Source organism: Canis lupus, chromosome 10, assembly GCF_048164855.1.
Source record: "Canis lupus baileyi chromosome 10, mCanLup2.hap1, whole genome shotgun sequence".
Classification (NCBI taxonomy): domain Eukaryota; kingdom Metazoa; phylum Chordata; class Mammalia; order Carnivora; family Canidae; genus Canis; species Canis lupus.
In genome coordinates this window covers 54,815,334-54,842,178 of record NC_132847.1, presented here as the reverse complement: position 1 = coordinate 54,842,178, position 26,845 = coordinate 54,815,334, and the positions used below count along the sequence as shown (strand labels likewise).

The 26,845-nt window shown below is 38.1% G+C and overlaps 1 protein-coding gene across 9 annotated transcripts in view; it reads right to left on the bottom strand.

Moving 5' to 3' along the window:
* MELK (maternal embryonic leucine zipper kinase) overlaps nucleotides 1–26,845 on the bottom strand; it is a 96,459-nt gene that overhangs the window by 23,773 nt on the left and 45,841 nt on the right. For 7 of the 9 annotated variants that reach the window (XM_072841959.1, XM_072841952.1, XM_072841956.1 and 4 more), the window contains 4 exons: nucleotides 21,941–22,009; nucleotides 20,193–20,291; nucleotides 8,703–8,789; nucleotides 1,649–1,780 (listed from right to left, as the gene is read on the bottom strand). In XM_072841959.1, coding sequence (XP_072698060.1) covers nucleotides 1,649–1,780; nucleotides 8,703–8,789; nucleotides 20,193–20,291; nucleotides 21,941–22,009 — 387 coding nt within the window. The remainder of the gene's footprint in view (nucleotides 1–1,648; nucleotides 1,781–8,702; nucleotides 8,790–20,192; nucleotides 20,292–21,940; nucleotides 22,010–26,845) is intronic. The other 2 variants (XM_072841957.1, XM_072841960.1) reach the window with 2 other exon arrangements.

Sequence of the window (26,845 nt, the reverse complement as noted above, 5' to 3'; positions counted from 1 at the left end):
GGAGATTAAACACAAGATCATTAAAAAGGTGGCCTTTTTTTTCTTTTTAACAGTTTTGAGTCCTAAAGGAATAAAATTGCCTCACCTACACAGTCATTTGGGCTATAATGGATTCTGTAAAAAGAACTAATTACCTCTCTCTGAGAATAGTAAAAGTACAATTTCCTAGTGCTGGAATAACTTAAATTGCAACCTAAATTAATCAAAGGGAAGATTTACTATATTACAAAGTTCCATACCCAGCCAGCAAAGGATTTGGAAGGCAGGATTTTAGATAACAAAGAATCAGACAGAAGACAAAGACTAATCTTAGGAATGATACAGTGCTTCCAAAAATGTAAAGCTTTTGCACCATTCTAAATGTTCATGACAAAGAAAAATGAGACAAAGGAGACAAAAATAAAAAAAAAATAATATGGTCACCACAAATTCATACAAGAAATTTGAGTTACATAAGCTATAATTACTTCTCAAAACAAAACCTAAACAATCAACACAAATGAATATCAAAATATTCATTAAATTATTTTATGTGGTACAAAGTATAATATATCCCCCTTCAGAAATCTTAACAATTTTTTTTATTTATTTTTATTTTTTTTAATTTATTTTTTATTGGTGTTCAATTTACTAACATACAGAATAACCCCCAGTGCCCGTCACCCATTCACTCCCACCCCCCGCCCTCCTCCCCTTCTACCACCCCTAGTTCGTTTCCCAGAGTTAGCAGTCTTTACGTTCTGTCTCCCTTTCTGATATTTCCCACACATTTCTTCTCCCTTCCCTTATATTCCCTTTCACTATTATTTATATTCCCCAAATGAATGAGAACATATAATGTTTGTCCTTCTCCGACTGGCTTACTTCACTCAGCATAATACCCTCCAGTTCCATCCACGTTGAAACGCCGGGACACCTGCACCCCGATGTTTATAGCAGCAATGGCCACGATAGCCAAACTGTGGAAGGAGCCTCGGTGTCCAACGAAAGATGAATGGATAAAGAAGATGTGGTTTATGTATACAATGGAATATTACTCAGCTATTAGAAATGAGAAATCTTAACAATTTTTAAAATTTTTATCCATGATGCAGTAATATGGTATCTTTTAAAAGCACTTGTAGGGATCCCTGGGTGGCGCAGCGGTTTAGCGCCTGCCCTTTGGCCCAGAGCACGATCCTAGAGACCCGAGATCGAATCCCACGTCAGGCTCCCGGTGCATGGAGCCTGCTTCTCCCTCTGCCTATGTCTCTGCCTCTCTCTCTCTCTCTCTGTGTGTGACTATCATAAATAAATTTAAAAAAAAAATAAAAAATAAAAGCACTTGTATATACATAAATTACATAAATAAACATACTAAAAAGGACCGGAAAGATACAGTCAAATTAAACCTACAGGAGGTAGGTTCATGGATAAGTTCTATTTCCTTTAGCTTATCTGTGGCTTAAAATTTTTCTACAACAATCAGAAATTACTTTTGTGAAAAACAGAGGGGAGGAGAGGATTAGTTCAATGCCATGTAAAAACTCTTATTTTTAGAGTTGTATATAATAAATTTTTTAAAAGATTCTCCCTCTCCCTATTCCCCCCTTAAAAAAAAAAAAAAAAAAAAAGCAGCGAGTGTTCACACAAAAGGTCTGACATTTACCTTGATGTTTGTGAATGGGGTAGCACTGGCTAGTCCACAGGAAAAAGAAGGAAGCCTTAAGCGAACTGGTTTTCCCCGAGCCTTCTTGGCTAGAAGCAGAAGATAGGTAGCAGTGAGGTGATCATACTGCCACTGGAAAAAAAAATAAAATCAATTTATTTAGAAGACTAAAGTTGTTTTTCGAAATAATGTTTTATTTTAATTTTTTTTTCCATTCAAAGAAATTGCAATCTCTTATACCATCTCTCTCTCTCTCTCTCTCTCTCTCTCTCTCTCTCACACACACACACACACACACACACACACACACACACACAGAGTTTCTGTTCCTCAGAGGGAACCACCTTTAAATACTTTTAGTATTTCTACTGTTTCTATGTTGTTTATATAGCTTTAAATTTTTTTTCAGCTTCACATATTATCTGTGAATTTCCTAGTATCAAAAATATGGATTTAGTTCTACTACAACTCCTTCCTGCCCTATACATTCTTCCTCCTTGCATCCTCCTACTATAATTTTATCGCAATTTTTAGTTAAATCAATATTTACACTATTATGATTATATAAATAGTATTCACTACTGAGTAGGGGGAATGTTCAAATACTTAATTGGTACCCTGAACAGAGGGGGAGTAGGGTACCCTGAACTGAGAGGTGAGGCACCTTTGCCATGACAATTATTAACCTTTTAATCACTGGGTCCTAAGGAGGTGCCCAGGAGACCTAAGGGAGGTAAGAGATAACAGGGAGGGCACTCAGAGTAGGAGTTCTTTATCAATGAGTAGATAAATATTCTAATATCTTACCAGTACAGAACTGCAGCTAAACTATGCAGGGTGCTACCCTTGCATTTCTTTCCTTTGTATCTTGGTTTTTCCCAAAATTAAACATAAAAAAGAGGCAGTTACTTATCTTACTAATTCAACTCCACACTCTCCAGCACTCTTTACCTTCTCAGCATGTCCATACACACCAGCTAATCTGTTCCCTCTTCCATTGCCCTTTTGAAGATATTCCATGTCTGCATTCCTTGCTCCACTCTGGACTGGCTTCTTTTTCAACCTGCAACTCAACTATCAGTCTAGGGATGCCCTTCATCTCTAATCTACAAAGTGTCCCTAGTTTCCCTGATTCCAAATATTCCTCTTTCTTCTTTTGGTGGAATAGCTCCTCCAGTAACTTTCTGAGGTGGATGAATGGGAGGTAAATTTGCGTGATCCTGCACATCTGATAAATGACTGCATTCCATCCTCACACTTGATTCTAGTTTGGCTGAGTACAGAATTCTAGGATGATAATAATTTTCATAGTTCTGAAAATATTATTCCATGGTCTTCTCATTTCTTTTCTTTTTTTTTTTTTTTAAGATTTTATTTATTTATTCATGAGAGACAGAGAGAGAAGCAGAGACATAGGCAGAGGGAGGAAGTAGGCTCCCCACAGAGGATTGAGCCCTACTCAATCCTGGTACTCCAGGATCACACCCTGAGTCAAAGGGAACCGCTCAACTGCTGAGCCACCCAGGTGTCCCAGGTCTTCTCACTTCTAGTACAGCTACTGAAAAATCCAGTCTTTCTGACTCCAAGCCTTTCTTTATGATCTTTTGGGTGCTTTTTTAGTCTCTGGAAACTTTTTGGATATTCTCTTTCCCCTGGTTTTCTGAAATTTTCTGTGGATCTATTTTCATTCATATCTCCAAACCCTGGCTAAGCCCCTTCATTCTTAAAAACTCAGTTCTACTAACTTAGAAACCATCCGTTCTGGAATATTTTTTCTTCTTGTATTATTTCTTTGATGCTTTCTTCCCTTCCCTCCTTTCTTCTGTTGTATCTTCCTGCAACTTCTATTATTTGTATGTTGGACCTTTCTTACCCATTCTGTTCTATTTGTGCATCTCTGTCTTTAGATTCTACTTTTGAAAGATTTTCCTTTAATTTTATTCTCAATCATTTCTACTAAGCTTTTCATTTCTGTGGTCATATCTTAAATTTTCAAGTGCTATCTCTTGAAATGTTCCTTTTTAGTCATTTTATTCTTATTTCAAAAAAGAAATAGCTTCTCTTACCTCTGAGAATATTATCATTTCTAGGCATTTTCTTCCACTCCCTGCATTATCTTTTATTTCTGAGTATATTTGCTTTTCTTCCTTCTCCCCGCCTCACCACCCCTGCCATTTGTTTTGATCTCTGATTTTCATTTTAGAGGCTTTCCTCAAATGTCTGGTAATCTTTGGCTGCCTGTCTCTATTTAAAGGTAAAGAATTACAAAGCACAGCTAACTAAAGGCTCTATGCATAGTTTGAGGCTGCTTATCACCTTCAGGGCTTCTCTCTATGGTAAACAGACAGAAATCTTAACTCCCAATCACTGGTATAGTAGGTCCTCTCTCTTGGCTCTTCCCCAGAACTGAATCTTCCAATATTTTCCCCACCCCCACTGCAAACAGGATAAAATCCTGGGTCTAGCATTCTAAGAGTTGAATAGGGAAGGTGGTTAAGTGGTTCACTACTGAGTATGAAGACCACATGTGTCCACGTATCCATTTCAGAATGGCTCATCACCCCTACCCCTGAGCTGTATATGGTGCACAAGTGCTTCTTGTTCAATGTTTCCCATCTTCTGCTAGGGTAAGGAAGAGATGGCAGTCATGCAGCATAAGGTAGAGAAAGGGACCTTGAGTCCAATTGCTTCTAATACAGACTTTCAACTGATCCTCCTGTTTTCTACCCTACTTACTTCCCTAACTTCAGAGGTTCCTAGTATTTCTGGTTCCTAAGCCTAGGGATCTAATCACTTATTTTCTTTTCCCCCTTGCAGGCACTTAGCTCTCAGCTTTCTCTAAAACGCTATGTCAGATGCCATTTATCTATTTTATAACTCCCCCAATGTTATTGACGTTACTTTTTGTCTCCTCTTTTATTCTCATCATCTTTGTGAATTTTTTATCTTTTTAGCTCTTTATTATTATTTTAGTGAGGTTTTAGGAAGCAGTGGATATAAATATATCTGTTCAATCCACCACGTATAACTCAAAGTTTCTAAGTATGTACTCATAAGACTAAGTAACTCTTTACCCTACTAGAGTGTTAAAGTTTAATAATATTGAATAATATTTAATACATGTATGTATCTCCTCACAAGGCACATGATCCAAAGGGGACTACTACCAAAAAGGTGTAAATAAAAACTGTTTGTTTGTTTGAAGATTTTTTTATTCATGAGAGACACAGAAAGAGACAGAGAAATATGTAGATGGAGAAGCAGGCTCCCCATGAGGAGCCTGATGTGAGATTTGATCCCAGGACCCTGGAATCATGACCCAAGTCAAAGGCAGGCGCTCAACCACTGAGCCACTCAGGTGTCCCAAAAACTGTTTTTATTAATACATTTCATCAGTTAATATTTTAGATGGCCACAATCATCGGGTATGCTTTGAAATTTATATAATGGACCTATCAATCTAGTGGAAGAAGTATATAATACTGTGATAAATTATCACAGAATGTGGCTTTTAATCCAAACAGGATGAGTTGGAAAGAAGGACAGAAAGTTTCTTAGAGAAAGTACTTGGGAGTGGGTAAACACCATGAGTCACAATCTCTCTCCAGTACGACAGTCCTACCCTTTTGAAAGAGATGCCATAAACTGATTACAGACAATGGCTCAGAAACATGTTGCCTCTTGTTTATCAACAACGGTATGGCACAATCCAGGCATTGTAAACAATACCTGGACAGTTTTAGATGGAGTCCTCTAAAACTGCCTAAGAGTTTTATAACTCTAACCCCTCTTTATCCCTAAGCAAAAAGGCATCCTTTTTATGACTTTTGCCATAGCTACTGCACACTACTCATTACAAGTAGATACACGGGGGAGTTATGTTCAATAACAGATTAATCGGCATATTAGTTACGCTTTCAGTGCTGCCAACTACAAGTCTAACACAACCAATGCCTCCCTTATCTTTTAAGCAGCTCCCTGTTTTGAAAGTCAAATGTCTGAAAGTGAAGCAATAGGTTTACCTATCATAAAGAAGGTTCCATTTCTTTTTTTTTTTTTTAATTTTTATTTATGGTAGTCAGAGAGAGAGAGAGAGAGAGAGGCAGAGATACAGGCAGAGGGAGAAGCAGGCTCCAAGCACCGGGAGCCCGACGTGAGACTCGATCCCGGGTCCCCAGGATCGTGCCCTGGGCCAAAGGCAGGCGCTAAACTGCTGCGCCACCCAGGGGTCCCAGAAGGTTCCATTTCTAAAAAACAAAACATTTAAAAATCCCCAGTTATTGTTCACACAGGCTACATGTTAAAGAACTACCCAGGCACCTGGGCTGAGGACAGATAGTTACTGGTACAGAGTGTTTGAGAAATTGAGGAATGGCTCACTATCCTTCTCCTGACTTTGGTCGTGAGGCCCTCAATCTTTAAACTTCTGCCACCAGAATACATGGGGATTTGCACTGCAGGGGTGGGGGAAGGGGCTGGTGGGAATAGGTTCTCATATGCACATGTAATCCTCAATGAAGACCCTCGACCAGATGATGGGCTGCTCCCACAATCCACAGCCACTCACAGTTGGAAGAATTGGGGGAAAATAAGGAAAGCAATCAGGTGGAAGGAAGCTCTAGTACCACTACTAGGAGTCTCAAGAGGGCTACAGTGAGATAGGTCAAAATCAAAACACATACGAAACTCTAACTTCTGCATATCAAAAGCAGTTTAAGAGTGCTCATGTATAGGGGGTGCCTAGGTGGCTCAGTCAGTTAAGTGTCTAACTTTGGCCCAGGTCATGATCACAAGGTCCTGGGATCCAGCCCTGCATCAGGCTCCGGGCTCAGTGGGCATCTGATTCTCCCTCTTTCTCTGCCCCTACTCCCATTCACGTTCTCTCTTTCTCAAATAAATAAGATCTTAAAAACAAAGGATTCTCATGTATATGATATAGAGGAGTTCTAGGACTCAAATATTTGAGAATAATATTGTTTCTGTCTCTGCACAAAGATCAACAGTACCACTATGAATCACACTAAACTCAACTCTCTGTCCTAACTAGCCCCCAAAATAAAGGCAAAGCTCCCAAAGTGCCAGAAAAAGTTTAACAGACCACAGCTGACCTAAAATCTTTTTCTGTATCAGAATTAGACAATTCCTATTTCCATTCCACTCATAAGTTTGTAATTTGTATGTAAAGATCACATAAAGGATACCAATTTAAGAACTTTTTTTCAATAGTTCTTGAAATTCCCATGTGGGGCTCAAACTCATGACCCCAAGATCAAGACCTGAGCTGAGATCAAGAGCCAGACACCCAACCAAGCCACTCAGGTGCCCCACTAAGTATATTACTTTTAAGATTCAGATTTTAAAAGTCTGTGGATCTCACATCAAATTTTTTCTCATAAAAAACAAAAAAACAAAAAACAGGATGTCAGGACTAGCTTTGAAATACCGTAGTTAAAAAGGACAGATGGGAGAGGGAGCTGGAATACAGATAAAACAGCAAAACATCATTAACTGTTGAAACCTGATCTCAGCATGGAAGATCTCTGTTAAGCAATTCTACTTTTGTAGGTGTTTGAAAATTTCTAGAATCAAGTTTTTTAATTATTTTAAGATTTTTATTTATTTATTTGAGAGAACGAGAGAGATCACAAGCAGGGGGAAGCACAGAAGGGGAAGCAGACTCCCCACTGAGCAGGGAACCCAACATGGGACTTAATCCCAGGACCCTGGGATCATAACCTAAGCTAAAGGCAGACATCAACTGAGCCACCCAGGTGCCCTAAAATAAAAATTTTAAAAGAGGGGCAGGTGGGGGGGAGCTACGGAGCGGAAAAAGAGATTTATTTAAAAAAAAATAATAAACCCGCGGAAGACATGAAAAAAAATTTTTTTAAAGAAATCTTAGTATCTGAAGATTATATTTCAGATACATATTCAGAAATATAGAAGACTATATTTCAGATACATAAGATTTCTAGTCTTTCATCCTAAAAAAAGTCTTATTTTTTTAAAGTTACTTAAATGGAAACTTCAGACTTTCATTATAAAAGACCTTGCAGCAATTCCCAATTCTTGCTATTCCTTTAAAGGCATTATCTGGGGCCTCTTGGTAGCTCAGTTAATTATGCCTCTCCCTTTTACTCAGGTAAAAGGTAAGGGTGATCTTAAGGTCCTAGGATCGCCCCATTCACGTGGGACTCCCTGCTCAGTGGGGAGTCTGCTTCTCCCTCTCTCTCAAATAAATAAATAAAATCTTAAAAAAAATAAAATAAAGGCATTATCCATGAAAAACTAAATTATCATTCTGTTTTCCAAACACATTCCCTGAACCTTTATTACATCATTCAAAATAAATCCTTTATATCTCCTCACTGAAAAGAACTGTGGCTTAGCAAAGCTTTGTTTAGTAAAAAAATATTTACTTATGGCCTTTACCTTGCCAATTAGAAAAGAGAAAAAACACAAATCATAGTTGATGAACAGTACTGAACCAGCAGCAAAGTTAGGCACAATCTCTGCCTATCAGGTTAGATTATACTCAAAGTCAGCTGTGAGTGCCTCTATCTCTAGGAAAAAAAATCTCGAGATTAAGCATCTGAAAGAGCTAAAACAATCTAACACAGAAATCATGATAATGATTTCATGGTATTTGGTTCATAGCTTAAGGGTGATGTGATGCTATGGGGTTGCTTTTAGGTAAGACGAAAAGTGCTTTGCCTTTACCTATTCCTACAGCAAAATCATAGTTCCATGTTAGAGAATTTCAAGGAGTAAAATAAGAACTCCGTCAATTCTCCATGGACTAGTTTCTTCTGTTGCTTCATTTTTCTCCCACTATAATATTCTGTAATCAATGTCATTTTTAAGAGGATATCCAGCATATATGAGTAAAGAACGGAGTGAAAATCACACATAAATATAATATTTACACCCATGAAAAAAATCACAGGTTTGAAAAACAGTATATTATTTTTAATGTACTTTATCAATACATTTATTGTATCAATAAAGAATAAAACAAAAAATACTATTCTCAAATTCATGTTGTATTTCTTACCAGTGAAATTAAATCCTCCATTGTTTGCCTGTTATTTCTGTGATGTACAGAAAGTTCTGTTATGCAATCCTCATCGAGGTGAATAATCTACAAAAAAAATTACAAACTTTATTAACAAAAAATTACAAATATATTTATTGCTTTCAAATCTTAAAATTAGCATAATTGCTTTGTAAAATCAATACCAATATGTAAAAATAACAAGAGTTCATCAAATTCTTTTTTTTTTTTGAGTTCATCAAATTCTTAAGTAAGAATAAACATTCTTCATAATTTTTAAAGATATTAGCAGGTGAAAATAAGCAGTTCAAGAAGAGGAAGTTTTGGGCAGCCCAGGTGGCTCAGCGGTTTAGTGCCGCCTTCAGTCCAGGGTGTGATCCTGGAGACCTGGGATCAAGTCCCACCTCAGGCTCCCTGCATGGAGTCTGCTTCTCCTTCTGCCTGTGTCTGTGCCTCTCTCTCTCCTCTCTCTCTCTCTCTCTCTCCCCTCTGTGTGTGTCTCATGAATAAATAAATAAATCTTTAAAAAAAAAAAAAAAAGAAGAGGAGGTTTTGCTTAGCCCTTTACATTCCATCATCATATGATTGTTAAAATTATGTGATAAGCCAAGGCACTATGTCCTCCTTCCCTGCTGTAAGACCTGTAGGCATTTTCATCAAGGAACAGTCATCTAGGCACTAACATCAGTGGCTATACAACAGACTGGTAAAAGAATGGCTCAGACTTGTAGCGCAATGCACCTCAAGCTACATTTGGGTTTAGCACCAATCCAAGGAGCCCTCATGATGCTGAGGGTACTAGCAAAGCACAATTTTAAAAAGTAAAATAGTCTCTAGACTAACTTTATTTTGCTTAAGGAAAGAAATTATCCAAGTATCCTGATCCATTCATGAAGGATCAGAAATAGGTTCTGAGAACCGAACACAAATCACTGAGAACCAAAAGGTCAAAGGGCTTAGACTGAACCCAGAACAGGAGTTCAGAAGATCACAGTGTTCAGAAGATCACAGTGGAAGAGATTCATACAGAATGTAATTTAAAAGTTATCTTTACCATGTATGAATCCTTTTCACAACAGCCCCAATAAGCAATCTTTCACTTCTGCCCTAAGTCCTCCTCACCAGGAGCAGATCAGCTGGGAGGGCTTGCTTCTCCAATCTGTCTCCTAAGATCTGTCTGCCTACAATCTCCATTCAGGGAGTCAGTACAATCTGACGGCTAACAGGCTTTGGAATTAGAAAGACCTTGGTTTGGGGATCCCTGGGTGGCGCAGCGGTTTGGCGCCTGCCTTTGGCCCAGGGCGCGATCCTGGAGACCCGGGATTGAGTCCACGTCGGGCTCCTGGTGCATGGAGCCTGCTTCTCCCTCTGCCTGTGTCTCTGCCTCTCTCTCTCTCTCTCTCTGTGTGACTATCATAAATAAATTTAAAAAAAAAAAAAAAAAGAAAGACCTTGGTTTGAATTGTGAAGTCACTAAATAACTGTATGACCTTGCATAGATACTTCTCGGAGCCTCAGTTCCATCATCTGTAAAATAAAAATAGAACCCACCTTGCAATCCATGTTATGTTGATAGGCTCGTACAACATCTAAATAGAATAGACCCTCAAAAAATTATTAGTAACAGTTGTTTTACTTCCTCTTTGATGAAGAGCTTTTCAAAAATTTGAATATTCCTATTACAACCAACCTGTCCTTGCCAAGTTTTCTCTTTTCCAGTTTCTTTAACCACCATTCCAATGATTACCGCCCCTTACCATTCTGGCCCTTTCTTTAGTTCACACACTCGAGGTCGTCACCAATCTTCAGCATAAAGCGTTCAGAACCAAACATAATATGCCAGGAGAGGTCTGCCTAACACAAAGTAGAGCAATATCATGAACCCTCCCTTGTTCTGGAAACCACACTTGTAATAATGGATTCAAGAGAAAGTCACACTGCCATCATTAAAATAGAGGAAAACTAGACATAACAACCTGCATGACTGGCCAGTATAAACACAACCTCATGGATTACAGAGAATATGGAGACCACAGAGGCTTATACTAATGGCACTATAAGAGTCCAAAACGTTAAGATAAGTTTTCACTGTGTTGCTTTGACCTTAGCAGTTCCCCCAACTGTAGATTCCTCCTTCAGAAAGGTCTCAACCTCAGAAGCCCAGACACTTTACCACCAGTTGGCATCTTCTTTGACACCGTTGATGTGACCACCGCTCAAGTAAGCAGTTCTCCCAACTGTAGATTCCCCCTTCAGAAAGGTCTCAACCTCAGAAGCCCAGACACTTTACCACCAGTTGGCATCTTCTTTGACACCAGTTGATTTGACCACTGCTCAAGTAAGATTTCTGGGGTTCCTTCCATAATCTTAATGTTACTCTCCTAAAAACAGGTGTGCTTAAGTGGCTCAGTTGGTTAAGCATCCAACTCTTGATTTCAGTTCAGATCATGATCTCAAGGTCAAGAGATTGAGTCCCCTGTCAGGCTCCCTGCTTACAGAGCCTACTTAAGATTCTCCCTCTCCAAAAAAAAAAAAAAAAAAAAAAGATTCTCCCTCTCCCTCCCCCTTTGTCCTTCCCCCTGACCTGCTCTCTTGAGAGTTTTCTCTTTAAAAAAAAAAAAAAAAGTTACTCTCCTTAAAAAAAAAAAAAAAAAAAAGAAAAGAAAAAATCCCTTTCTTTCTCTCCCTGGCCTTCTGCTTTGTACCTTTACCACAAGGTGTGTGTGGGAAAGGAGGAGAGGGTAGAAAGAAGGTGCTAGCTTCTTTGCAGGACTCCTAAACTGGAAAGGATAAAGAGCGGTGGACAAGACTCCAAAGTTTGAAAAATATGGTTTATCTCAAGCTGGGTTTTCCAAAGAAACTCAATACTTTTAAGTATAGATGGTCCCAGACTTATAATAGTTCAACTTACAATTTTTCAACCTTATCCTGGTGCAAAAGCGATATACATTCAGTAAAAATTGTACTTCAAATTTTGAATTTTTAATCTTTTCCCAGGCTAAGGATATACAGTATGATACTCTTTTGTGATCCTGGGCAGGGCAGCAAGCTGCAGCTCCCAGTCAGCTACAAGATCATGAGGATAAAGAGCCAACACATTTATAATCAATCTGTACCCAATCATTCTGTTCTTCACTTTCTGTACAGTAATCAATAAATTACATGAGATATTTAACACTTTATTATAAAATAGACTTTGTGATAAATGACTCTGCCCAACTGTGAGCTAATGTAAGTGTTCTGACCATGTTTAAGGTAGGCTAGGCTAAGCCATACTGTTCAGCAGGTTAGAGGTATAAAATGCATTTTCAACTTACGATACTTTCAACTTACGATGGGTTTATTGGGACACAACCCCGTAAGTTAAGGAATATCTGTATCTGTACTCTGAATTCTCAGCCACACATACTCAAGTTAAATTAAGTACAAAAATGAATATCAAAAGCCAGCCAATTATTTTGGATTATCCGTACCTACTATATTTCCTGTTCAGTAGGGCAGAAAATAGAACTGAATATAACTTCTGTTTGATACAATACTTGGGTACTAGAGCTATGTGTGAAAATGACAGAAGATCATGCATAGAGTTATAGAATAGCACCTATACATTAAATATCCAAGTAAATCTGAATTATTTTTTATAATACACTCTTGAAGAAACATAATACTGAGAGGAGAAAAGCAAATACTTTGAAAAGCAACAATAATTGCTAATAGTTCTGCTGTATACTACTCATTTGATCCCTGAAGTAGTGCTACAAGGCAGGCAAGACAGATGAATGACACAACACATGAAGGCACTCTATAAATGGCAAAACATAACCCAAACATACATAAGAGGCTGACATTAGAATACCCATTTTGGAGGTGAGAAAATGAAGATGCAGAAAAATTTCTGCATTATGTGGAAAACTGGCATGTTTCATTCCTAGCCCAGAGTTTGTTCTATCACACCACAATGCCACCTCTCCACAACTCTGCTCCAGTGGCTATTTTAACAGTGACCAGACAAGCAATCCTCATCACAAAGGCCACAGCTCACAGGATGCAGGCCCTAAATCTGAATTATTTGACCCATTAGATCCATCACATTCTGGAGCCCATCTAGGTTCAAATCCTGGTTCTATACTTACTAGTTGTTTGATCTTGGGGAAGTTACTTTATGATTCTCTGTCTTAGTGTCTTCATCTGCAAAATGGAGACAATAATAGTATCTACCTCAGAGGGCTGGTATGAGGATTAGAAGAGAAGAGTTAAAAACACAAAGCCCATGGAATAGCACCTGACTCTTAAAGGGAATATCCTAAGAGCTCTATATTATACTAGAGTATAATATACTAGTATACTCTAGTATAATATAGGATATATTAGTATAGTATAATATATTATACTATATATTAGTATACTATATATATCCTAAGAGCTCTATATTATACTGGAGTATATTATACTATAATAGCATACTATTTAATTATATTAACTATTCAGTAAATATTAGCAATTATTATACTAAAATATAAGGAAAACAACACTTTTTTTGAACATTCAAAACTATATATTTTACTTCATACTGCACCTAAATTTAAAATAATTTTTATATTGATGAAATCAGAGACTTTCTTCATTTTGCTATCTGTTCTATTGCAAGCAGTAGCGTATTCTATCCTATTAGGATCATGGCTGGGAAGACCTGCAAAGCCCTCCCACACATGGAGAAATGATGACCCCCAATGGCTGAACACAGGCATTTGTACCACCCACTCCCTCTACCTCACAAGGGACACATCCTAGCTTCCTTGGTCCTGCTATTACACTCATCACATATCTGCACACTGCTGTTCTTAGACTCTCAGTACTGATATTTGCTAGAATGAAGTTGTTGTTCAACCACCTAACCTTACAGCTAAAGGAGCTAGAAAAAGAATAATGAATGAAGCCTAAAGCCATAGAAGGAAGGAAATAATAAAGATTAGAGCAGAAATAAATATAGAAACTAAAAAAACAATAGAAATAAGGAGCTGGTTCTTTGAAAAAAATTAATAAAATTGACAAACCTCTTGCCAGAATTGTCAAAAAGAAAAGAGAAAGGACCCAAATAAATCAAATGAATAAAATCACAAATGAGAAGCGAGAAATAACCAACACAGAAATACAATTATAAGAGAATATTATGAAAAACTATATGCCAACAAATTGGACAACCTAGAAGAAATGGATAAATTAAAGAATCAATCCCATTTACAATTGTACCAAAAACAAAATAAATTCAAAAATGGATTAAAGACGTAAATGTGAGAAACCATAAAAATCCTAGAAGAGAACACAAGCAGTAACTTCTTTGACATTAGCCATAGAACTTCTTTCTAGATATGTCTCCTAAGGTAAGGGAAACAAAATAAAAAATAAACCACTGGGATTACATCAAAATAAAAAGCTTCTGCACAGTAAACTAAACAACAAAACTAAAAGGCAAACTCTGGAATAGGCGAAGATATTTGCAAATGATATATCTGATAGTTATCCAAAATATATAAAGAACTTATACTACTCAACACCCAAAAGATGAACAATCCAGTTAAAAATGGACAGAAGACATGAATAGACATCTTTCAAAGAAGATATACAGATGGCCAACAGACACATGAAAAGATGCTCAACATCCTCATCATCAGGGAAATGCAAATCAAAACTACAACAATGACCTATCACTTCACAACTTTCAGAATGGCTAAAATCAGCAACATAAGAAACAACAGTATTGGTGAGAATGTAGAGAAAGGCGAATGAATGCTCTTGCACTGTTGGTAGGAATGCAAATATAGCCACTCTGGAAAATATTAAGGAGGTTCCCCAAAAAGTTGGAAAAGGGGGTAGGGGCACCTGGGTAGCTCAGTTGGTGTCCAATGCTTGCTTTCAGCTCAGGTCATGATCTCAGGGTCCTGAGATCCAGCCCTGCACCAGGCTACACACTCAGTGAGGTCTGCCTGAGATTCTTTCCCTCTCCCCCTCCCCCTGTTCACATGCTCTCTCAGATAAATAAATCTTTTCTTAAAAAGGTTAAAAACAGGGATCCCTGAGTGGCGCAGCGGTTTGGCGCGTGCCTTTGGCCCAGGGCGCGTTCCTGGAGACCCGGGATCGAATCCCACGTTGGGCTCCCGGTGCATGGAGCCTGCTTCTCCCTCTGCCTGTGTCTCTGCCTCTCTCTGTGTGTGACTATCATAAATAATAAATAAAAATTAAAAAAAAAAAGAAAATTACTTTAAAAAAAAAGGTTAAAAACAGAACTACTCTATGCTTCAGCAATCATAATACTAGATATTGAGCCAAAGAATACAAAAATACTAATTCAAAGAGGGATGCTTACCTGGCTCAGTCAATGGAGCATGCAACTTTTGATCTTGGGTTGTGAGTTCAAGCCCCATGTTGTATGTGGAGATTACTTAAAAATAAAATCTTTTTTTAAATGGGGGGATTGAATGAATGAATGAATGAATAAATAAATAAATACATTTTTAAAATGGGGGTATTGAAACACCTGAGTGGCTCACCAGTTGGGCATCTGCTTTCAGCTCAGGGAGTGATCCCAGATCCAAGATCAAGTCCCACATCGGGCTCCTTGCAGGGGGCGTGCTTCTCCCTCTGCCTGTGTCTCTGCCTCTCTCTCATGAATAAATAAATCTTTTTAAAAAATAAAGTAAAATAAAATGGGGGGATATATGCACCCCAATGTTTATAGCAGCACTATCTACAACAGTCAAATTATAGAAACAACTCAAATATCCATCAGTGGATGGATAAAGAAGATGTGGTGTGTATCTATAAAATATCCATCAGTGGATGGATAAAGAAGATGTGGTATGTATACTATAATGGTGAATATTATTCAGCCATTAAAAAAGAATGAAATCTTGTCATTTGCAACAACATGGATAGAATTAGAGAGCATTATGCTAAGTAAAATAAGTCAGAGAAAGACAAATACCATATGATTTCACTCATATGTGGAATTTAAGAAACAACAAAACAGGGATCCCTGGGCGGCGCAGCGGTTTAGCGCCTGCCTTTGGCCCAGGGCGCGATCCTGGAGACCTGGAATCGAATCCCACATCGGGCTCCCGGTGCATGGAGCCTGCTTCTCCCTCTGCCTGTGTCTCTGCCTCTCTCTCTCTCTCTGTGTGTGACTATCATAAATAAATAAAAAAAAATTAAAAAAAAAAAAAAGAAACAACAAAACAAGCAAAGGGAAAAAGAGGAGGAGAGGCAAACCAAGAAACACACTCTTGGAGAACAAACTGATGGCTAGCCTTAGAAGGGAGGTTGGGGAGGAAGGGAGGAAGTAGGTGATGGGGATTAAGGAGTGCATGTGTTTTGATGAGCACCAGGTAATGTATAGTAGTATTGAATCACTATATTAGGGATGCCCAGGTGGCTCAGCAGTTTAGCGCCGCCTTCCGCCCGTGGTGTGATCCTGCAGTCCCCGGATCCAGTCCCACGTTGGGCTTCCTGCATGCAGCCTGCTTCTCCCTCTGCCTGTGTCTCTGCCTCTCTCTCTCTCTCTGTGTGTCTCTCATGAATAAATAAATAAAAATTTTAAAAAAGAATCACTATATTATGTACCCAAATATTACACTATATGTTAACTAGAATTTAAACAAAAACTTAAAAAAAAAAAAAAGAATTAAGTTGCTGCTCTAACTGCATTTGCTCAATAGATACTAAAGATGTCATGGAAGACCAAAGGGAATATGGAGAAGAGAAATTTTAGGAGCTGACAGTCACAAGAGAATGAGAAGGGATTTCTTTTTTTTTTTTTTTAAGATTTTATTTATTAATTCATGAGAGACACAGAGAGAGAGGCAGACACATAGGCAGAGGGAGAAGCAGGCTCCATGCAGGGAGCCCAATGTGGGACTCGATCCCAGAACCCCATTAAAACAGAACTACTCTATGCTCCAGCAATCATAATACTAGATATTTAGCCAAAGAATACAAAAATATTAATTCAAAGAGGGGTCCCTACCTGGCTCAGTCAATGGAGCATGCAACTTTTGATCTTGGGGTTTTGAGTTCAAGCCCCATGTTGTGTGTGGAGATTACTTAAAAATAAAATCTTTTTTTAAATGGGGGGATTGAATGAATGAATGAATGAATGAATGAATTTATTTATTTATTTATTTTTAAAATGGGGGTATTGAAACACCTGAGTGGCTCACCAGTTGGGCATCTGCTTTCAGCTCGGGACATGATCCCAGTCTAGGATCATGTCCCGAGCTGAAGGCAAACGCTCAATCACTGAGCCACCCAGGCGTCCTGAGAAGGTATTTCATAACAGTGGTCAGACTACTGAGAAGGAGCTAAAAACAAGAACACTCTGTTTTTCCAAGACCAGTTGGCCATTGGGAAGAGTATTTCTATTTATTAGTGTGATTATCCCAGAAAGCAAATACCTGATGGTTATACCAAGTCCACACTGTGGCATGTCTGAAAAACCACAGAGCTATTCTGTTGACCCGTGCACATACCCGACTCCACTGCAGAAATTTTAGTGGATTATCAAACAACGTGCCCAATTATCTGAAAAGGCCATTAAAATACTTCTCCTTTAAAGTACTAAATTAGTGCTTGCTTCAGCAGCACATATACTAAAGTATTAAATTACTTTTCTAACCACATATCTATGTGAGGCTACATTTTCTTCACATGCTTCAGTCAAAACAACATATCAAAACGGACTAAATGCAAAAGAAGGTAAATATCTGAATGTCTTCTATTCAGCCAGATTCAAAAGTAATCTGCAAAGATGTAAAGCAATGCCAGTCTTCAAAATTAATTTTTTAAATCATTGTTTTTCATTTCTTGATTCCCTTATCCATATATTAGGGATAAGAATTGTATTGATTTAGAAGTACACACCTTTCATGTGGCTTGCTTTGATGAATGGGATATTAGCAAACATGATGCAAGCAGAGCTTGAAAAAGTAAAGATTGTTTGCCCACTTTCTTGCCTCTTTTGGAATCCAGGCAGCATTCCAAGAAGCCCAGACTAGCTGGCTGCACACAGTGTGGCCCAACAAACAGCCAGTACAAATAGCTGCTCTTTTGAGTGAGGTATAGACCATCCAGCTATAATCAAGTCACCAGATGACTAGAGTCACATGAGCGACTCCAGGTAAGACCTGCACAAGAACTGCCCAGGTAAGCCAGCCCAAACTGCTGGTCCACAGAATTATGAGTTATATTATTGTTTGAAGACACTAAATTTTGAGATTTCATTTTATACAATAATAGTTAACCAATATCAAAGCATACATATCCTTTAGTAATATTTACATTTTGCCATTTGGTAAGGAAAAAAAGATTTAAATATTAATGGAAGAATATTTATTTAAATAACTGTTTAAACTCACATGGGATTCTGTGTTAAAGTTCTTTCACATAAATATATTAGACCAGTTCTCAGTGGGTAGCCCACAGAGCCCTGAGGATCTCCAAGGTCAAAAATATTTTTATAATAATACTGTTTTTCATTTTTCACAATATTAACATTTATAGTGATGATGCAAAAGTACTGATTGAGTAGTAACACTGCTGGTGCCTTAGTACAAATCAATGCAGTGACACCAAACTATATCTGTCATGCACTTATAGTTCAAAAAACAATTTTTTAAGCCAGTTTCAATTAGGAATATCATTGATGAAGTAGTAAAAAGTATTAATTTTATTAACTCTTGGCCACTCAGTACATGTTTTTTATATTCTGTGTGACAAAATGAGAAGTATGCATAAAGCACTTCTGCATGCCAAAATATGATGGCCGTTTGGAGGAAAAGCACTTGTGTGACAAGTTAGGAATTGAATTACCTGTTTTCTTCATAGAACACCATTTTTACTTGAAAGACAAGTTATAATTATTTACACTTGGGTATTGGGCATTTTCTCAAAAATGAACAAAATGGACTTATCACTTAAAGGAAAACAAACAACAGATAGTATTTGTTGCTAATGATATGATTTGGGCTTTTGAGCAAAAATTAGGATTTTGGGGTATGCCTGGGTGGTACAGTCAGTTAGTATCCAACTCTTGGTTTCAGCTCAGGTCATGTTCTCAGAGTTGTGAGATTGACCATGTTGGATTCTGTGCTCAGCGTGGAGTTTGCTTAAGATGTTCTCTCTCTCTCTGCCCCTCCCCCCTCTAAAAGAAATAAATCTTTAAAAAAAAATTAGGATTTTGGAAAATTTATACCTGCCACCATTAGTTTAACAGCTTTCCAATTCTTAAATACTTTTCTGATGAGATCAATATGACTTTAAGGAATGTGAGGGGGTTTTTTCTATTGTATAATGAAAGGCGTTAACATCTGGAAGATCTGTATAACTCAGTGAACCAATATTTTCCAAATGACCAATGCATAATGTTACATGGGGAAGAGATTCAATGGGCAGATCAATGGATTTTAATGTAATAGAATACAACAACTTCATTGATTCCACAAGCAACTAACCCTTAAGAAACCATTATTTGCCAAGTTTTAATGGACTATCACAGAATATCCCTAATTATCTGAAAAAGCTTTTAAAGTGTTTACCCATTTTCCTAGTACATATCTGTGTGGGGCTGTTTTTTCTTCCCACGTTTCAATCAAAACAACAGATCAAAACAATATAGAAGTAGATGAGATCCTAGCATCTTCTATCAAGCTAGATTTTAAAGAAATTTGCAAAGATGCTACTTCTCTTATTGAATTTATTTTTTAAAGTTATTTTTCACAAAAATATTAATGAGATAAAATGTAATAGGTTTACTATTATTACTTTTAAATGAATCAATCAATAAATATTAAGAATGTAAAGGAGTCGGGGATCCCTGGGTGGCTCAGCGGTTTAGCACCTGCCTTCAGGGCAGGGTGTGATCCTGGAGTCCCAGGATCGAGTCCCGCATCAGGCTCCCTGCATGGAGCCTGCTTCTCTCTCTGCCTCTCTCTCTCTCATGAATAAATAAATAAAATCTTTAAAAAAAAAAAAAAAAAAGAATGTAAAGGAGTCTTCAGACTTAAAATTTTGAGAACTGCTATAACTTCATACTACTCTGGGAAGTAGATAGAAGTGGTTTAATCTACTTTTTACAAACAAATAAATAGATTTGGTAAAGTTAAGTGACTTGCCTGTGATTTCCAGAACACGATTCACAATCCTGACTACATGTGAGAAATATTTGGAAGCTTTTAAAAATATCCACTAACTCTTCTGAGATAGGCACAGGCATATTTTTTAAGGTCCCAATGATTTGCAGCCCAAATTAAGAGCTACTGTCCTAGAGATTAACAGGCAAATTTATAATTAGGTTACAAACCTCACAAACACCAATCTGATAAACAAGTCTATAAAATACATTTTCTTTTATATTTAAACCATATTGCTGTAGGTCTTGAATCCACACAAAGATCAAACAAAGTTTTTTTGAAAAATTCTACCAGACTTCATTTTACTTACAGAATTCTTGCTCTGCCACTCAACAGGACAGTTGTAATCGTGCATGATCCAGGGATGGCTCAAAAGATTTTTCATAGAAATCCGTTTCTTTGGGTCCACCTAGTGGCCATTGAGAAGTAGCTAGAGATTAACATTTCAAATAGGGAACACAGAACTCCTTTCCTCCTGAGAACTCAAAATTCATCAGAACAGATGTAAACTTTATCATCATAAAAATGCTGCCAAAGACCTTAAAATGGCCTTGGAATAAATTCTTTAAAAAAGGCAATAGAGGCAAGAAAACTATAGCAACCAACACACGCTTAGAAGATAAATGTTTAACAAACATGAACTTCATTGGTATGGACATTATTCATGAAGTTCAGTCAATCTATTGTATGATGTAATAGTCTTTGCTGGAAAACCTATTCACAGGAAATATTCACCAATTTAATATTCAAGCAGCCACAATGCAGGGCATTCATAGTGAATATGCAATCTCTACCTCCGATGAGTTTACAATCACATAGAACAAGTTGAAAAGCACACCTTTCTTTTCCATTTGTAATTTTCAAATGTGAGGAGAGGAAAATTAATCAACAAAGATTAAGTTTTCTGGAGTTTAGAAGAAAGGATGAGGTGTTTTCAATCTCATTATGGAGATTTGGTGGTCTGGCCCTACTTAATCAAGGTGGGTGAGCCTGAGGTAAATTTTGAATAAAAACGAAGATGGCTTAATAGATGGAAAAACTGGAAGAGGGCAGCTAGGGTGGCTCAGTGGTTTAGCGCCGCCTTCAGCCCAGGGTGTGATCCTGGAGATCCAGGATGGAGTCCTACATCAGGCTCCCTGCATGGAGCCTGCTTCTTGCTCTGCCTGTGTCTCTGCCTCTCTCTCTCTCTCTGTGTCTCTCATGAATAAATAAATAAAATCTTAAAAAAAAAAAAAAACTGGAAGATATTCTGAATACATAACAATGAAAAAAAACTGCACTAATAAGGTACTCATATTTTCAAAGTGTTTCCTATTTAACTCATTTTATCCTCATAACACTACAGAGCAGTGAGGCCAGGCTCAGAATCCCCATTTGACAGATTAGAACCAATTTAGGTGGCATGCCAATTGATTGTCAGGGCAGATACCTAGACTTTAGCACTCCCACCTTCAGTCCTCAGAGGCCATTCCCGTAAATCAGTGGTTCTCAAAGGGTGGTTCCATGACAAGCAGCATCAACAGCATCTAGAAGCTTGTTAGAAAGGCAAATTCCTAGTCCTGCTCCAGATCTATTGAATCAGAGACTCTCGAGTTGGCACCCAGCAATCTGTGTTTTAACAAGGCCATCTGGTAATCCTGACATGTGCTAAAGTTTGAGAACCATTGCACTAGGTCATGGGGTCCACCTGATTGTACACCAGCTCATTCAAGCATATATTCCCTATCTATTACACTATACACTTAATGTACAAGAGTGGGAGCAAGAAAGTGGAAGACAGTAAAGCAAGAGCAGGTCAGAGAAAATAGACAATGCTCAAGAAAAAGGAAGGAAAACCACATCAGCAAAGATACACAGTAGAGGTCTAAAAGAAAATGCATTTGCAACACAAGTAAGAAAGCATCTAGTGGAGAGCGGTAGACATAATGAATGAAATTTTTTTAAGCTAACAGAAAAACAGCAGTGTCCTCCAAAAATAGCAGTATCACAGACATGCTAAAGTTGGATCAAACAATTGCAGTAGACTTCTCTTATTTAAAAATAAATAACAAAGTTTACCTGTAGCATTTGTTGAAGAAGCAGAATGCTACTAGAAGAGAGCCACTTAGGAACCTCATATTTCCCTCTCTATAAAAAACAAAGAAATATTTAAGAGATTTAGGTTCAATCAGCCTTGACATAAATTTCTATGATAACAAAATGCTGTAGGTTTACTTCCAAGCTTGAAGATTTAACCCAACTATAAGATTTAGTAAATATCATTAACAACATTAGAAACATATTTCTTGCACTAAAGTAGAAAATCCAGGGATCCCTGGGTGGCGCAGCGGTTTGGCGCCTGCCTTTGGCCCAGGGCGCGATCCTGAAGACCCGGGATCGAATCCCACGTCAGGCTCCCAGTGCATGGAGCCTGCTTCTCCCTCTGCCTGTGTCTCTGCCTCTCTCTCTCTCTCCCTCTGTGACTATCATAAATAAATAAAAAAATAAATAAATAAATAAAAAAGAAAATCCAATAAATTAACTATTGTCACCTTTACAGTAGCCACATAACAGAGAAGGACTAAAACACAAAGAATATAACTGGAATACATAAATGTGGGGGCTTTGGAATCTGTAATGTGATTAAACGGACAGCCAGCACACATCATTGTCAATTTTCTTACCGCTAAGGCAAATTTTAGTTTATAATCTCAGAACAATTATCAGTTGACAAAATGAGGTAGGAGAAAAGCATATTTGGTGGTAGGACATAGGCTGAGGTAAAAAACAAGTCACATATCATCCACAGGACATAATTCACAATCATTGAGGGAAACTGATGAAAGCTATTTTCTAAGTGCATATTTCGGGACTGGAAGAGACTCAGGAGACAAACGTTTACAATCTAGGATACTTAGAAATTGGAGTTACCATGTCATCAACCAAACACAAGACCAGGGGCTAGCTAAACACTAATATGTTATAGAACATCTCTTTACACAACCTGCCACTCACTTCTTTCCCAATTCAGAGGAAATAATATAATCATTTCTCTCAGCAATGAACAAATTGTTTAATGATGCCAGGATAAAAGGTAAATTATTTGAAAAAATTAAGATTGAGCTTTAATTCAGAGTTTACACCCAATTAATTTCATCCAGATTAAAGAGGGAATGCAAATACAAAGCCACAGAGTACTGAAGTAAAAAATAGGTGATTATTTTTCGAATCTTTCTAAACATGACAGCAAAGCCAAAAACTATAAAGACTAACAGTTGACATTTCTGTATAATAAAACAGCACTAAGAAAGTTAACTAAAAAAAAAAAAAAGTTAACTAAAGGGATGCCTGGGTGACTCAACGGTTGAGCATCTGCCTTTGGCACTGGGCGTGATCCCAGAGTCCTAGGACAGAGTTCCACATCAAACTCCCTGCATGGAGCCTGCTTCTCCCTCTGCCTGTGTCTCTGCCTCTCTCTCTGTGTCTCTCATGAATAAATAAATAGAGTCTTTAAAAAGAAAAAAAAAGAAATGTTTTTTTTTTAAAAAGAAAAGAAAGTTAACTAAAAGCAAATTGAGGAAAGAAAATTTTTTTCACCTAAATAACTAAATATTAATAAACTTCATCACATAAAAAGCTCTTACAAATTACTAAGATTTCACCACCAGCCAACCTGTTCTACCCACATTTTCCCCCATCTCTGCAAATGGCCAAAATACAGTCATCTTTAATTCCTTTTTCTCACAGTTCACATCTGATCCACTTGTCACTACTTCCACCATGCCACTAGCAACTCCCATCTAGCATACTGCAAGATGCTCCTAACTGATGTTCCAAATTCCACTATTGCCCCTCCCACCCGCCAGTCTAGTCTCCAATGACCACCATCAATGTTCTCTTAAAATATCGGGTCATGTCATGCCACTTTACCACTCAAAACTCTCGAATGCTTCCCCAGATCACTCAGAATAAAATCCAAATACCTTATTCTGGTTCCAAGGCCCTGCATGCATGTTCTATATCCCCCATATTCACCCAACTCCTTGTCCCTTTCAGATTCACCTCCTAATTCTCCTTCTCATTCACCAAACTACAGTCACATGTCAAACACAGTCCAACCTCAGGGCCTTTGCACTGTTTGTTTCTTCTGCCTTATAGTGCTTTCCCCAAACATCAGCAGAACTTTTGCCTCAATCTTCAGGTCTCCACTCACACACTAGTCATATCAGTCAGGCCTTCCATGACCCCTTTTATAACACAGCATTCTCCACAATCATTCTCTACCTCCCTTTAATGCCTACTTTTTCTTCAGTCCTTATCCCCATTCATCATATTACATATTTACTGGTTTATTTTCTGCCTCACTACAACAGAATGTAAGCTCCTTAATCACAGGGATTTTGTCAGTACTATTCCCAAAGAACAGTGTCTGGCCCTAGCATATGAAAGTATTCAATTAATATCTGTTTAATAAATAAAGGAATGGGATGAAAAGCAAACACTCCAAAAGAAAATGAGCAAAGTATATTCATGGATAATTTCCAAAACAAGAACTTTTAAACAGCCAATAAACATGAAAATATGTCCAGCTAATCTAGTAATAAAAAAGTAATTAATTTAAACAAAAATACAATGCCATCTGTTGTCTATCAAATTGATGAACTTAAGATGAACATTATCCAGTGTTAATAAGAGTTCAGGGACAACGGGCAGCCCGGGTGGCTCAGCAGTTTAGCGCTGCCTTCAGTCCAGGTCGTGATCCTGGAGACCCGGGATTGAGTCCCATGTCAGGCTTCCTGCGTGAAACCTGCTTCTCCCTCTGCCTGTGTCTCTGCCTCTCTCTCTCTCTCTCTGTGTGTCTCTAATGAATGAATAAATAAAATCTTAAAAAAAAAAAAAAAAGAGTTCAGGGACAAGAATGCTTATATATATATAACTAGAGAATATAAGCTTTCCTGGAGAATAATTTAGAACTACACATAAAAAAACATTCTAAATCGTATATCCTTGATCCAGCAATTTCATTTCTAGTAATTTAGCCTAAGCAAATAACCTGGCATATAAAAATATACAAATAATAACATTCATAACAGAATTGTTTGTGGTAACTTTGGGAACTAAGGAACATAGTCTGCTGGCAAATTCCAGAGGGTCCCCAAAACTACTGACTGAAGACAAAAGGTACAGAATAAGGATCCTGAGTTAGAAATATATATAGGTTCAGGGAGACCAGGGAGAGCACACATGGACATGTATGCACATCCATAAAACCTACAGCAATTAAATAAGACTAGAAGGGTGGAAGCAGGTAGATGCAGAAGCCATTGATTAGCCCCAGCATTGGGATTCTCTGCTCTTAGAACCCATCTAGGACATAATCCTCACAGAAATCAGCCCAGTTCCAAGGCAAGGGGAGAAGCAGACATATATGGGTCGCTCAGAGTCCTACAACTACATAGCAGATTGGATTCTGATTATGTTAAAGAAACAATCAAAGTTCCAAAGAAGCATTATGAAGCAATAAACTTAAAAAGAAAAGGTGTCAATGCCAAAACAACTCAATCTCTGACTCAGCCTCTCTGATGAGAGCAGCAAAGCTGGCCTGCAAAGTATTTCCCAGAAAGGGCATGAGCTTTCTTTCATTTACAAATGACATTTAATATTATTAAATTTTTCAATATCCTTTATCCAGAGCACTCAAGATCATCCAGGGAGCCCACTCTTATTTACACTTTGCCAGGGGACCTTAACACTAGCCAGTGTTGGAAACTGAATTATAGTGATAAAGCCTTCAATTCACTTCTCCTCACTCCCTGCAGGCCTATCCCTAGGGAGAGGGCATTTTTAGATGCTTCAGCCAACTCTCTAGGACTGAGCAGTAAGTCACAGTTGCCGTTTGGCCCTGATCTAGTCAGCCTCACCCTCATATCTAAGCTTTTCCTTACTCCTGGGACCAAGGCCTCTTATGATTCAAACCCTGAGTGTCTTAACTTGTTCTCTTTTTTAGCAACCTGACCATTTGCCTGCTCTCTCAAACAATTTGGCTTGCTCTTGCCAGAGTCCTAGAGAAAGTAGAGACCTGCCTAGGACTCTCCTACCTGCTGACACTGATCAAATGGTTAAGGCCTACCTGAATCTCCAATCATAATCTGTTCCTACAGTGTCCTCTGTCATGTTTCATTCACTGGTCAGAACCCCCATGTACTCTGTTGGGTCTCCCCTCAGGCCAACTGTGGAGCCTTTTGCCGCTTACTCTCTGGATAACTATCTGCACTGGGTGTAGTCCCCAAATGCATGTCCACCCAGAATGTGTGAATGTATTCTTATTTGGAAATGGAGTTTTTTGCAGATGTAATCAAGTTAAGATGAGGTCCTACTGAGTAGGAGTGGGTCCTAAATTCAATATGACCAGTGTCCTTATAAAAGGAGCAAAATTTGGACACAGAAATACAAACACATAGGGAAAAAGGCCATGTGAAGACAGAGGCAGAGGCTGCAGTGATGCATCTACAATTCAAGGCTCTCCAAGCATGGCCAGCAAACACCAGAAGCTAGAAAGAGGCAAAGAAGGGTTCTCCCCTAGAGCCTTCAAAGAGAACATGGCCCTACTGATATCCTGATTTGGACTTGTAGCCTCTAGAACTGAGAGAATGAATTTTTGTTGTTTTAAGGCACCCCCTTGTAGTACTCTGTTACAACTACCCTAGCTAACTAATACACCATCCATAAGAGTTTAACTGCACCCATACCTCTCTCCCACCAGCATCTGCCCACTCCAAGGATAAGTCTGGTTCTAGGTTCTAGCCCCTTCTAGTCTACTCTAACACAGATAATAGACCCATCACCAGATCTATCAAAATAAAATAAATGTTATGCCTTTAAATTCAGAAAGTACCACTCAGGGCAGCCCGGGTGGCTCAGTGGTTTAGCGCTGCCTTCAGCACGTGACCCCGGAGACCCTTGATCGAGTCCCACACGTCGGGC